Consider the following 16454-nt stretch of genomic DNA (forward strand, 5'->3'; position numbering starts at 1 on the left):
AAAACAGTGTAAATGTAGAAAGATACGTTCACGAATTTCAAATTTCTGAGACGTACAAGTCAATGTATTCGTTGTTGTTCGACGAAATCCAGCTGTATATTCGAGAAAACTATGAAAGCCCTATGATTGGTGAAACGATTCAGGTAAATAAATTAAATATTTAATAGTGGTTCATAACTCGTAGACAGCAATCGCTAAATTGCCACCAAATTAAAATCGAAAATCGTCTAAAATGCACAGTGTTAGGTTCACAACAGTCACATATTCTTCTAAAAATATCTATTGTTTTATTAATCTTATATAATTTAATTGATTTAGTTAATGGACAATGGTTATCCACAATGTTATATATTATTCAATTCTATCTACAGAAAACGGTACTAAGTTACCGTTTACAAATAATACCCATTACAAATACACTCGAAATATAATTATTATTAAGTATATACTTGTTGTAGAGTTTCATAAATCGTATTTTCACGGATTTGGTGAATAAAATGAAGAATGCAGTAAAATCGTTCGAGTTTCCGCAACCTGGCAGTGTTGATAGCATACAATTCGATTGTGTGATCGTTTATGCCAGAGAAGCGGACGAGATGGAACAGGCGGAACGCGCCAAAATATTTTACTTTGACGTAAGAACGTCTTAAATGAAAAAATTAGGATAACGACGCGTTTTAACGTCCGTCCATTTCAGTTAAACTCTACAGCTGGTGCAAGGTGTAACCCGAACTACTGGTTATTGTACGCTAGTTTATGCTCAAGGCGACTAGATTTCGATACGGCTTTGGAGTATGTCAAAGAAGTGTTACTAGTCGACAGTGGCAACCGAATCGGGCGAGTTTAACAGGGCTATAAACTAGTATAGTTACTGTCACCGTAAAAAAACACTTGTTCATAATATACAAAAACTTAAGAAAAAAAAACGAAATCGACTGACAAAAATCTAGCACATAATTTTTATAATCATCACTTTCAAAATAAAAAAATACGTTGATATTTATTCTGTCCGTATTTTGTATTGCACTAATGAAAAATATACGTAATTCTTCGTCATACATATAATATAAAACAACCGACTTTCTTCGTAATAAATTTATTTGCAATACATATTTTTTTTTATCCTATCCATACGCGCATAAATAAGTCAATAACTTCAGGATGCGAATTTACCGAAATGAATATAAGCTCTATAATTTCATTAATTCAAATTATTCCTTATTATTATTATTATTATTATTTACTCCACGCTATAGCTTTCCAATCACATTGCCATTCATTCACGCGGTTACCCTAAAAATGTCAATGCTTATTAAACAGTTGAGATTATCAGTAAGCAAATACATATACATATAAATCAACAATTTTTCGATGTTAAATATCACTATAGTGCCATTATTATAATAATATTATATTATTATGCCATTTTAAATTAAAAAAAACATTTATTTAAAATTTAACTGTTGATAAAATTATTGAGATATTTGTTTAATTTACATATACTCCCGTCATACGTGTTGACGTAGGTACTATGTAGCTACATGTTTTTTAGTATTTTATAAATAAAAACATTTTCAATACGAATTCGTTTAAAATATAATAAAACTCTTGATTTTATTTTATTCAATAAAATGAATTACATTTAATAACAATACAAAACAAACAAGATTTTAAGGGTTGAATTAATTAACAATTATTTGATTATTCAGATTATTTGTATATGCCGCAATACAGTTGACCATTCACGAGGACAACAACAATGGCGAAATCGTGTTGAAATCTTTGATAATGAGTCACGGAGACTTCAGCGAAGTGTATGCATTGCTCAGTGTTCACTATTCAAGACTGAACATGTATGAATCCAGCTACATCATGCTGCAAAGGGGTAATTATAGTATACTTAATTTATTCCGTGTATATTGTAGTGTGATGAATTGGAAGGTGACGTACGATTTATTGTTTATATTCATACAGATAAAATGTTGTGAAGCAATAAATTATAAAAATATTTATTTAGAAAATATTATTAGATATATTATGTACACACATTTACATATATATGTGTGTGTAAAATATGCGATGTTTACTTCTCCGCAGATATTATAAATATATCTTTTTTTTTCCTTTTAAATACAATTTGAAATCACTATAAATAGCTTAATTTATTTTTAACAATCATTAAATAAATAAACTTTTAATACTTTGATATTAAATTCTAAGACAATACAAATTAATATAGTAATAGGTATATTACTAATTATAAATAGTAAATATTTTAGGTAACAACAAACCAAGTTAGAATAAAATGAAAAGATTTCAGCTGCAACTATTTAAAAATGTTACCAAACTATATCTCCATGGAATAATGTTATAATAATCATAAATATTATCTTCTATTATATCTTCATCATAAATAATGTGTGTATCAATAACAAAAAAGGTAGGAGAGTGAGCACAGCCAGGCTTACAATAGGTGTCGAGTGGGACTGGGTCACTATATAATGGATGTGTTAAATTTGAATTCAATGATGTAATAATTACAAAAAATTATTTTGAACGGAGACTGTTTCAGTTTAAAATTTGAAGCCTATTACATTCAGTTTTCAAATACATAGATAGTATTTTTATATTTCAAAATTAACATTGATTGTGTCCAGTTAGAGTTTAATGTCATTGTATTGTATTTAAAAATTTTAAACAATTTCTAGATTGGAATACTTAAAAACTGTGGGATTCAAATTTCAAGTTTGATTTTAACTTTTAAAGTGCTCATTATAATTATATTCATTATAGTGCTAAATTTCAAAAAACTTAAGATTCTACATTTTAATTTTCAATATAAAACTCAATCAACAATGACTTTGACTTTAATAAAATACACTTTAATTTTGTAAAATTTATTTGCGCTTATGTTTTGTAATAAAGATGATTTTTTTTGCATATTTATAGAATAATTATCTATTTTCCTGTCTAAAATCACACCTAAATCTTTAAATTGAATCATTTTTACTCTCCCGAAAGGTGATGACAGACTTGAAAAATACATAGTAAAATCAATACATTCATCGCTCCATTTAAAATCTTAAATAATCGAAAAAATATAGTCGTTTTTACATCATGGATAATACATGTATAAGTGTTATATAATGTACACCTATACATACCAACGTTACCAACTAAGTATAATATATATATATATGTATATAAAGAATATATCTACCCCAGCGTTTATTTCGGGGAGGGGGTAATACCTACCCCAGAGAAAAATGTATATCCCCAATGAAAAAATGTATGACATTATTACTTAAACTACATATTATTGTGATGTGATAATAATTAAAACGAGTTATTGGCCGATAGTCAGTTATTTCGTGTGTCACGGTTGATAATAAAATAAATTAAAATGGAACAAAAAACTTTGCAATCCTACAGGAAAATTAGCACAGAAGGACCCTCATCAGAACTCGACAAAGATACTGTGAATGAGGTAATTTATTTGTACGCACGTCAAAAGCAGCGTCTAATTCGTTTAATTTAATTTTATTAACATAGTAAATATTATAATATATATATATATATATATGATCTAAACTCATAATGGAGTATTATTAATATATTAATATAGTAATGTAATAGTAATAGTGTTATATTTTTTTTTCATACAATTAACCAATGTTAAATTTCTTATGGATCTATATCTGATACCAATAAATTGAGCTTAAAACGATATTTTTACTTTCCTTAATTATTTACTTCTAAGGCATACCCCCTTGAAATTTTACGATACCCCTCTTCCCGGGATAGAAGGTCTAAAATAAACACAGATTTACCCAATTCCTATAATCATTATATAAATTGAATCTAAAAAAATATTCACGTGATTTATAGTTTATTACCTACTTTCTTTTAGTATCCTTTTAAAATTATAAATATAAATTAGTCGAAAATGGCCATTCTTTTATATATCATAATATAGTTATTTATCTATTTTAATGCTGTTCTAGCTGAAAGGTGTGTTGAATTAGACAAGTTTGAAAATGATAGTCTCATTCGCGAAAATCTTTTGAGTTGGACACCAATAAGTCATGAAAACAATCCATTGATTAAATGTGTAATTTTATTATTAGAATTCGAATTAGTAAAAGTCAGTTAAAACAATACAACAATAATTATAATTTCCATGGAATTACCTATTCAAAATTGTTATATTTTTAAGTTAGCGACATATTGTTTAAAATTAGTAAAAGATCAAAGTGAACAATACCATTATTACATGGCAGTGTGTGAATACAAAAAAGGAAATTATTCAGCAAGTTTAGAACATTTAAAAAATGATGAATTGATAGAAAAATATGTAAGTATTACATTAAGTAGGTATAGGTATATACTCTAATATTCACTATATATTTTATAGTACATGTTATATTAAGTTATTATACTGTGTTATATTATATAATAAGGTACCTATATTACCTAATAACTTACTGTATAAATATACCTATTGAATAACTATTAAACAATAAAAACAAGAATTATTTATTAAACAATATAATAATATATTATATTTATGTTTAATTTTTATCTTTTTTAAAAATGTATTTAAATAAGTCAATAAGTTAAAAATAAATTATTATACATCTAAAAGGTTTCAAAATCGTCCCTTCAAATAAAAATAAAACTTACAAAAAACATTTTAAATATTGTTATTTTATAAAAATTTTGAAAGGTATCTATTTAAATATGTCTTATTGCATATACATCTTATATATTATACTAAACCAAAATGAGAACATTAAAATTGCTTCAAACAACTATAATAAATTATAAAGTTAAAACCATAGGTATATTATTAATTTAATAAATCAAATCAAGCTTGCTAGCTAACAGTGATTTGATTATAATAATTTTTATTTTTTTTTTTCATTATTGCATTTAGTGGAATCTGTTTTTTTTTCAGAAGAAAGTTACTGACGCATTAAAATTTCTTAACAATATAGAGTTAAACGAACAACTCAATATTTTTGAAAATGACTTGCTACACATAATATATTCAGAATCACCCCGCAAAGAGTTACATTTGGTATACTTGAAAGGAGCTATGCATTGCTATAAAAATGAATGGTATGTCAAAGGAGTGGAAATTTGTCAAATTGCTTGCACTGTATTACGCACGCCAATGATACTCACGTTATTAGCAAAATGTTTAATACAGGTAATTTTGTGTTTTTTTTTTTTTGTATTTAGTAAATAACTAATAAGAATATTTATATTTCTACAAATGAATAACACATTTTGGTCTTATACATTAGTTTTCTTAAACTGAAAACCGTAGGTATAGAAAAATATTAAAAATGCATGTAAATAGAAACCAGTAAATCCGTGTATAATTTAAATTTAAATTTATCATTTAATGCATATTATTCTCACTTAGCAATTTAGCATAATTTCTGATTAAAACGTGTAATTTAATATATATTATATAAATAGGTACATCAGTAAAAAAATGTCTAATGTATATTTTTTATATTTTTTGAGCTGCGGACGTTTCTTATTAATCTGGTCTAACTACGCTACTACACTATATTTTTTTATCATCTCATCTTTAGAAGCTAAATATTAATAAATTCTAATATCAATAGGTTATTAGTTATTAGGTCATCTAATGTTTCAATTTATAATCTATGCAAAAGAACAATAGACTATTACGATAACAAATTGTAATATTTAATTACTCGTTACTTCCTGTATGAGTCTAAATTATTAATTATTTAGTTTTTATATTGACAGTAAAACGCATTAATTAATAATTATGGAACCTATAAAATAATAAAATATATTATGATATTTATATAATTAATAATTGAATATTATTAATTGTGTATATCTACAATATACGTTAAGCCTTAATTCTAAAGTATCATCCAACAATACTTTAACTGTGTACAAAACGTGCGTATTGTTATAATAACAAAAAATACATTATAAATGTTCACATAATAATTGGGCGTTGGCCATTTGAGCGCGGGTACTTTTTTCACCCTAAAATTGCCATAAGTTTGAGTTTGGTTGTTTGAAATAACTCGGCAAATTATTATTTTATTGGTATTTATACCATTTCTTCTGTAGTACGTTTTTTAAATTGTTTTTTTATTTTTTGTCGTTGTAATTTATGTTTGGCATAGGTATCCTTAATATTTATATCAATTTTCACTTTTAAATACAATAATGTATTATTCGGTATTATTTGTTCTTAAGATTACAAAGCACGTATTCATTGAACACGGTCTCGTTTTTTCTCAATCTAAGAGTTTTAATTAACTAATAGATTATCTATATTAATAAAGATTAAGCACTTTTTTCCGTTGTTGCTAAGACAAGTGAAAACATTTGGGAGTCAATAGAATTAAAATAGAATTAGCTATAAGAAACAAATTAGTTCATTGATGTGTAGAGTGCTTTGATAAAATTAAAAATAAAAACAATGTATTAACCAGATCAAAAAAAATTGTTTGAAGTATACCTTTATAAATTGATTATTAATTATTGCATATTTCATAATTAGAAAATATTATAATAAATAATACATTTAATATGTTTATTTTATTTTAAATTGTAAAATACAATGATGTAGTTAAAATAATGTTTAATTAGTATCAAAATTTGATAAATTAAATACAAATTTATCAATGGAAAAATTATGATTTTTTTTTTTTACCCTTAGGCTAGTATTTTTGAAAGAGTGAAAAGTAAAATTAGCAACTATTTTATTATAATTAACTATTATTTTTTGAACGTCCATTACAAATTGTAATAGCGATTGAAATTTTTAAACTTAACATAGATGCTAAACGAAAAATATTCATGTATTTTGTGAATCACTAAGGAAAAAAACCCACTTACTTGGAAAAAAATCACTATTGTATAGGAGAGTTTATTAATTTATATTTTTGCTCAATAAATAATGATTAAGAACCGGATATAAATGCCCTTTAAAAACTTTCAAAAAATATTATAAAACAAAAACTGCCAATTCAACTCAATAACGCCCTTAAAAAATGATCTATATTGTGATCGATAAGCACGCAAACGAGAAGAAAACGATGATTTAACTTTCGGAATTTTCAGCATTTCTTTATCTTAACAATAATACAAAAATAAAATACCGAACTTATGCATGTACAATAGGTATTTAATTAAATTTTAAGTGCCCGACCCATTTTATTAGATTAATTTATGTATAATATCTTTTAAACATTTTAAACACACAATTTCTTTATTTATATTTGTAAACTTGATTTAAGTGATATTATTATTATAAATAATTTATAGAATTATCAATATTATACAGTTATTTTTATAATTTATTGATATTAAATTAAATTTTTTTATTATTATTGCATTATATTTCCTTTATTTTTATACTAGGGATTTGTTTTTCTAGTATGTAAATTTATTTTCGGTAATTTTTCACCAGGATTCTTTTCCAATTACTGTATATTCCTGGTACACCATAAATATAATGTCTAAATGATAAACGTACAGGATATTAAATTCTATTAATGAAGACTAATTTAAACATTTTATAATCGCGCTCATTTAAATTGTGGGACTTTTCTACCTAAATAGCAATGCACTGAAATTAATCGTCGAAATCATGGTCTACATGATCTATCAACGATTTTACATCACACACTCAAACATCCGACTTCTTAGTTCCTACAAACAAACTCAACACACATTTTAAGTATCTAGATAGATATTTCTATTGCACGTATTTGAAACGTTTATAAATGCGGTGCCGTATACTGTTGGATCACATGAAACGTGCATATTTCAAACACAGCCCATTGCATAACTCATTTTGGAACATTAATATTTTCGTGTTAGAATCTAAATAATCTAATATAGCTAAGTATGAAATTCTAGAAAAATATTTGAAATCAGTGCTTATTCCCAATAGAAAAACGCGTTCCTAGTGTGTAAACGTCCTTGTCGCGTGTAACCCGATATAACCTTTCAGTAAATAATTTAATAACGTGCTGCGCCGACGGAAAGTGGCGACTTTTCGTCATCATATGCGCGAGGAGTCGCGATATACCTATACATAGTGTACATAGTATTATTCTTATACATTTTTTTTTCACTTTGGCACGTTTCATTATCATAATAATATATATCGTATAACGGCTAATGGCTATAATGCACTCCTACAAAACCATCGGCGAGGTCGGTGTATACAATAATATATTATATCTACAACTGTGTATAGGTATTAATTTCACGTTATACATTACGATGATATGTATAGTTTCCGGATTTTCTAGAAAAACGATAAGCTGTAGCAGTGCAGTAAGTTTTGTTGAAACAAGTTTTTCGCATTCACCCGATACACGCCGCCTCCGCCACAAAACGCGTCTAAATGTTATCCCCTCGTCGGAAGACGCGCGGCGTATATATATTTATACATAATATAATGGGAGAGTGTGCGTGTGTTTTTGTTTGCGGATATACACTTAGTCAACTCGTATATATACAGATACACTACCGTTGTACGAAAGATATCATCGATTGCGTTTCCTATATACGGACGTAATTTAAGTACATATTATTATACATATATATATATACTAAGAATGCCTTATACGTGTGTGTGTCTCTCTAATCTTCGGCCATCGATAAAAGGTCAACTGCATAACGCACCCCATTGTTATTTATTATTTTTATGTGTTATGTGTATAGAAAAACGCTGCCGTCGATTCCAAAATACGGGTTTAATTCGTTTTCCATCCCCGCGTTATTGATAAAAATCAACGACCGTGCACAAAAACACTCTATATACTGTCAGTACAGCCGCATTATACTTATACATGTATATGGCATATAATATATTCAACTACGGACAATATAGATTGAATATATATATATAAAGGGGGGGGGGTGCTTTACTACATAGTATATTTATATGATGCTAATTGCCGGACTCGGACTCGGAGTGTAACGGAACTTTTCGACAACCAATAAATTTAAACTCGAATGTATAATTATATTATATAAAATTTTCATTTTTCCTATGCATACTTAAAAAAATGCTTATTATATTTGTATTAATGAAAAACAATTACAATTACAAACCACTATAATGCATAATAATTAATAATATACCTGTGTAGCAATGCGTAGTATGAATAATGAGTATCGAATTGAACTCAATTCAAATCATCATCCAATTAACCATGTGGTGATGACACATATGGTTGCAGATATCGGCATGGTAACATGGGGTAGGTCTTAAACGGACACTACACTCGCATGTGTTATCCCCGTCATAGACATATCAAATTTTCTTTCTGTAGAACCGATTTTGAGTCATTAACTCTAATATTAGGATATTTAAAAAAACTTAGAGATAACAATGTATTAAATATTCCTTATATCTCGTCGGTTTTTTATGATATTTTTATTTTTAAGCAAGTTATAACTTTATGAGTATCAGAATATGTAAAATATAAAAATGTTCATACTCACTTAAAAAATAAAATTTCAAAAAAAAGCTGTCAAGAAAAACAGACATTTTCTTATCTTTAAGTTTGATCATAGGTCAATTCTCTACTATTAAGACTAACCACACAAAATCGGTACCACTGAACTTCTGTATACAAAGTTTTGAAGAAAAAGATAATTATAAATTTTATTTTTATACTCAAAATAATATTTTATTTAAGAAAATAAATAAAAATACCTATATATGAGGATATGAATAAGTAAAAATAGTAAAAAAAAAATTAATTTAAGGAAATTTAATTATGAAAGAAAAATATTTTAAAAAATCATCAAATCTTTTCAAGATAATGAATGTTTACATTTAAAAGAATGACCCTTTTATTATAATTATAATATTAACTTGGTTTAGCTTTGCTCATCAGTCATCAGATTACTTATAATTATATTATTCTGTTCTAATGGATGATTTCGAGAGTACACCGATGACACAAATCATAATATAATAATGAAGAAAAATAAGACAATATAGTTTGTCCTTCAAATCATTTCAATACAGTTCTATTATATTATTATATTTATTGATAAATACACGGGCGGTACTTTTATACGTCTTGTAGCAGTGTGCATCACCTATATTATAATATGTATACCATCAAACGAATCATTTGATAATGATTAAAAACACGTTGGATTGGTGTCGGCGAACTGATTTACTGCGTAGATATACATACATTAAATACATTTAATATACAGGTACCTATTACCTAGGTAGTATAATACATTAATACCTATGCCAAATGTATAATATACGCACGAGTGCATGACTATTGACTAGAAGCGATCACATACTTAATTTTATATTTTTATAGTTAGTTTATTATAATAAATTATTCGCGTTCAACAATATGGTGAATTGATAGCTATACGTCCACGACGACGACAGTCGTGCCTTTAATTACCTATGCGGCTATATACATATTATTATATTATACTCAATATTTCTATAGGTAGGTACTGATTAGTCTGACTGTATAGTAGGTATAACTACTATAGGTTAAAAGTATACAACTATTATTATATTTATGTTTATTTTATTATTATATATCTTATTTCTTAATATTCAGATTGGTGAATTGGAAACCGCCGAGAGCGCACTGAACGAAGCAAACGTTATGGACATAAGGAATGAGGAAGTGTGGGCATACCTGACTGTGGTAAACATCAAAATGGGAAACGCCAGCGAAGCGAAAGTGTGTTACATACGAGCACTTGAGGTAGTTATGATATTGATATAAGTGTGTTTATTTTAATGTTCATTTGAGGACGAAGATTTAAAGAGGACGTTATTACGATATTTTAATTTTTAAGTAAATAATGAGCATTTTCAAATATTTAATATTTTTCATACTCATAACTCATTTAAAAATTAAAATATAGTAAAAAAACAACGAAAAAAGACAGATAATGTTCTTAACTAAAAATTTGATAATAGGTCAATTAACTCTAATATCAAAACTAAAAGCATACTATTAGAACTGGTGAACGAAAATTTACTATGTCGTACGTGTGTATAAGACAGAGACAACGCATAGAATATTATCTAAAAAACGTCGTGTGATTTTATTGATATTATAATTTTAATGTGAGTTATGAATATTTTAAAGTTGTGATATTTTACATAGCTATAACTCACTTTAAAATGGTAATATCAATTATCAATAAAAGCATATGACATTTTCTAAATAATTTTCAGTAATTTAACACTCATATAATATGGACCTTAATTGCTAAAAAATGATTTTTTTAGCTTGCATCTTTTGATTTAATTTTTCGTTTTTCTACAACGTGATCAGTAAGGCTGTGAATAATGCACTAAAAAACCTTAAAAATGCATTTAAAATGTCAAAAACATCCAATAAAATATGCACTTAAAATGCAAAAATTCCAATAATTATAGTATAAAATGTACTTACAATGGTTTTTAATTTAATTTTTATATTTATATTGGTATTAGTATATTATATGCATACAAATGTATTTATTTAATAAAAAAAAATTATAAAAAGTTGATTTAATTTGAATTTTGATTTTAAAATTATTGATTCTTTAATAATCTTCGCCTGAACCATTATTTAAAATTTTTTTTAAAAATTTTAATTGACGAAATTTAATTAAAAGTACCGAATAATGAACTAAAAAAGAAAAATATGACCTTAAAAGGCAAAAAGTTTTTTTTTTTTTGCATTACACAATCTATACGATTTGAGTACAATAAGCGTAAATGATAATATAGAAAAACAGACATTGAAAATTTGATTTGGAGAAGCCACCCATTGACGACACTCTTTAAGGCGTTATATTATACAAGTATGGGGTTAATTAAAGAGAAGCTCGCGGTACCATTTTCTTTTCAGTCTTTTGGGAGGGTTTCCAAAAATAGGTAAAGTCAAATCTTTTGCGAGGTTGTTCGGATGATTTTTTAAAGAGTTGTGGTAATTGTGTAGTAATTTGTAGCAGTCTGTGCGATTGTTTTCATTTTTAGGTCGGAGTGTAATGTTTGATTTATTACGTAGAATGTAGCATTAGTAATTAGGAGGAAGATTTTATTTTGGGATATTTGGATTTTATTCGAGTTTGATTTTTTGGCGGATCCCCAAATCTGAATACCATTTGTCCATATTGGTTTTAGGAGGAGTTTATAGAGATTACGTTTTGTGTGAAGAGTAAGTTTCGACTTTGAATGCAGGATTTGTCTAAGTAAGCGTAGACGGGTGTTTACTTTTAGTTTTATATAGTGGATATGGTGTGACCAGTTCAGTTTTTTATCAAAATGTACTCCAAGGTATTTTGTTGTACTCGAGGTTGGATTATAATATTATTTAATGTTATCGGTGGGCAGATTCCGTGTTTGAGCATAAAGGTATATGCCATGATTTCATTTCGTTAATTTTAACTTTCCAATTTTTATACCAAGATTCTAGCTTATGAAGGTGGAATTGGAGGTTTTCAGAAACCGTGAGAAGATTTTCGTCGACGGAAAGGATGGCTTTGTCGTCAGCGTATTCAGCTACTAAGGTGTTTGGTGAGGTCGTTGGTCAGCGATGAATATGCTAAAAAGAAGAGGGGTAGCTATCGCTCCTTGTGAAACTCCAGTTTTTATTGTGGATAAGGATGATAATCTTGTGCGGTATCGAACAGCGAATTGACGTTCAGTGAGGTACGATTGGAAAATTAAGTAAAACGAAGGTGGTAAGATCTTTTTAAGTTTATAGAGGAGACCAGCATGCCACATTCGGTCGAAGGTTTGAGCAACGTCAAGAAATACTGCGGTGCAATATTGCTTAAAAGGCAAAATGTGACCTAAAAAATTAAAAACGTCATAAAATGAAAAATAAAAGTTTCATAAATGAATTAAAATTATGTACTTACAAAGTTACGTTTCACAATTACCAAAAAAAAAAAAATGCGCTTTCCTATGAATTCACAGTCTTAGTGATTTAGTGATTAAATAAAAGTGAGAATGTGAGATAGGTACCTAACCAATGACGCCCTTTAGTGGATGCAAGGTGGTGACATGTCACCTCCCCTAGAACAGAAAAATATTGTTATTATTTTTAGTTATGAATGATAAATTAATTTTTCTAATGATATTACGAAAATTTACTTATGATTATGATTGTCGCCCTCTAGGTTTTGACAGATGACCACCCTTGTACCTAACTATAAAAATAATTTTAGCTATAACTCGTAACTTTTTTGTAAAATAATACATAGATTTATATTTTTTTCAAATTAAGTACCATTTTGATTTGTTTTTTTTTTTTATTTTAATTTAAAAATTACAATCTGTATCTGTAGAGATACAGATAAGGTACCTTTACATATAGAATATGGACAATATAGTAGGTAAAATAATATTTTAATATATCTATTAGAAGTTTACAAAACTTTAATATACGTAAAAAGGAAAATATCCTAAAGTTGAAAACCTAACTTAATTGACAATATAAAAAAAAATGGGCATTTTTACCGAAACAAGGATTTATCATGGTATCGGTAAGGATTGTTAATTTTATTTATCTAGTCAACCACACATTGTGTACCTACTACCTACTGTGATGTAAAACCAAAAACTTATAACTTTCGTTATTGATATTTTTTTGTTCGATTAAAAAATAAATATATTATATAGGTATAAAAGTATAATAGTATCTTTTAGTTATCATTTTGAACTATTTACAATTTACAAGACTATGAATCTGACTCGATTTCTTTCGGTATATCATGAATTATTTATATTACTATAAATAATTTTCATTATAAATAGTTATTAAGTATAACTGCGATAACAGCTTAAACATATTTTTGCCAAAAACATTGCAAATATTATAAAACAATTCTAGTATTACCATGTCATATATTATTGTTGTTCACTTAAATAAGTAGATAGGTACCTACGTACAATAGAACGATGAATATAGGTTTGTAAGCTCAAAGAAATCATTAATAGCAAAAAATTAATCTAAATATTATGTTATTTATTATCATAGTGTACCTGTAGAAAATACGTCTATAACATAATCAATAAAGTTTCAAGTTTCTACGATTGCTATTTTTTTAACTACAACAAAATAACTAAAAACGTAATTTTTATCACCACTTGTCGAACACCTAGTAAAATCATTATTTTAATTTCTTATCATATATCTAAGTTTTTAAAATTCACAAGTTCCCTGAAATCCTATTCCCGAAGTAAATCGCTTTCAATGCTCAGGAGAGAAAATTTTGATAGACGCCATTAGACTGTTTTGTCCCATTATAGTTCGAAACCTATTTTTTATAATCTTCATTTTTGAAAATGACATAAAATTTCACGGAATTACCCATTGGTAATCAGTGTTAAATTTATTTTTATCCTATTGGCCACTTTCTACGGGACAGCGGAATGACCGTGCATTTGTAATTTGAAAGATTTTTTTTCCTAAGTCACTATTGTGGAGGCCCCGGGGCTGTCGCCCCGATTGACTCCCCTAAATCTGGCCCTGGATTAATGAATAAACATAAAATATCAAATTAATAACTAGTACTATTGATTAAATATACAATATACCTAGTTGAATTTAAAATGTAAAGAATCTACTGAATACTGATGAAGAATTATTCAAATAAAGTAGTATAGGTAGTCTAGTGACGTAGCAAGGGTATGGCGAAGTGTCTACGCCAACGCTAAGGCCGCAAATTATGAAGCGGCACGAAATTCTGCTGTGAAAGTAGCGTATTTTTATTCTTCCTTCAAAACCACATTTTTATGTGTATGATTTTGTTTATTTATCCACACTACGTGTGAATTTAATGATAAACTTATGAAAATAGAATAAGGAAAATCCTAAATTGTTTCATCAGTGTTCCATTAATTATTGTTATTTGTAAATTCTTATATTGGTAAAAGGGCGCTTTTTTTAAGATTGCAAGGGGCGCTAACGAGCCTACGCTATTAATAGGTACATATTATGCTTACCAAAAATGTTTTATACTTTTATTCAAATTTAAAAATGCGGTAAGCCGGTAATGTTGTCGTAGGCGATCTACATCTAGATATAATTCATTTATATCGTAAATAATCTATTAAAAACTATGCACACATTGTTTATTCAGATTATTAGAGTATACTTTATTAATTATTTATTTATGAAAAATCATATTACATAAAATACTCATAAAAATATATTTAAAAAAGGTTGTTTTACAAAAATGTATTGCTATTGAAAAAATATTATAATTACAAAAAGGTGGTTCAACAAAAAAATGATTATTATATTAATTACTCACAAAAGGTTGTTTTCAATTTGTTCATAAACTCATCAAACATTAAATCCTTTGATGGATGTACCTGTAATCTCTACCATTCCTCTTACAAAAGGCCAAAAGTACCATTGACTCAAATTGAACAGTTTTGTTTTGTAATACTCCATAATAATTTATCAATTTGTGGCTTTAAATAAGGTAAATCACAAAAAAACTATAATAGATCGCATACGACACCAACACAACGTTATCAAAAAATAAATAAAAAAATTAAACTAAAGAATTAGTCTAAAATAACTAAAAAATTCATTATAATATTAAATTTCTAATGCCCAATTTGGCTTTAGAAACAATCACTCCTCTCTCCATCAAATACACAGAATAGTGGATAATCTTGTCTCATCCCTAGAGCAAAAACGTATTTGCTTAATTTAAATTAAATGGAGTGTACTAATCATATACTATTGCAAAAAATTGTAGAATCAAATATCTACTAAATGAATACAATTAATTTAATAATTAAAAAAAAAACCAGTAATTTATTAGTCAAATGTACATTCTATGGGTTTTTATTGAATTAAGAATTGGTTCATTTAACATTTATTATAAGAAATAGCTATACAAACAACTTATTTAGATTTTAAATAAAAAACATAAACAAAAATTAATTTTAAGATACATCATTTTCATTTATATGTAATTTTTAGTGGCTTCGTAATTATAATGAATAAAAAATGAATTAATTTTTATTTTACAGTGTGGATTACAAACAGAAATGAAAAACGAAATAAATACATTATTTGGAAAGGAGTTGGATATACTCATATAATTAAAAGAACAAACTAACATATATTTTATTTATAATAAATTATTTACTTTATTGCTGACAATTTGGAATCTATTTGAATTATTTATTATTTTAGTTAATATTGTCATCAAATTTAAATTGATATATTTATTTCAGTCAATAAAGTAAGTAATGTCACTATTTCTATTTTTATATGAATATATAATTTTTTCTAAAAATTTTAAAATTGCATAACATTTATATTTCTTTTTTTCAAGCATATATAGTATTATATTCAAGTACCACTTAAAGCATTACATTTATAAAGTAAAAGTATTAATTGATTTTCCAAAAATCTAAT

At 26.7% G+C, this 16454-nt stretch overlaps 1 protein-coding gene across 1 annotated transcript; it reads left to right on the forward strand.

Moving 5' to 3' along the window:
• Window positions 1-1824: 1824 nt before the first annotated feature.
• Window positions 1825-16387, forward strand: LOC113549581 (cilia- and flagella-associated protein 70-like). Its single transcript, XM_026950956.1, has 4 exons — window positions 1825-1885; window positions 4958-5212; window positions 10626-10775; window positions 16064-16387. The coding sequence occupies exons 1-4, from the start codon at window positions 1856-1858 to the stop codon at window positions 16133-16135; spliced, it is 507 nt and encodes a 168-aa protein (XP_026806757.1). The 5' UTR covers window positions 1825-1855; the 3' UTR covers window positions 16136-16387.
• Window positions 16388-16454: the final 67 nt, after the last annotated feature.

Source organism: Rhopalosiphum maidis, chromosome 4, assembly GCF_003676215.2.
Source record: "Rhopalosiphum maidis isolate BTI-1 chromosome 4, ASM367621v3, whole genome shotgun sequence".
NCBI lineage: Eukaryota > Metazoa > Arthropoda > Insecta > Hemiptera > Aphididae > Rhopalosiphum > Rhopalosiphum maidis.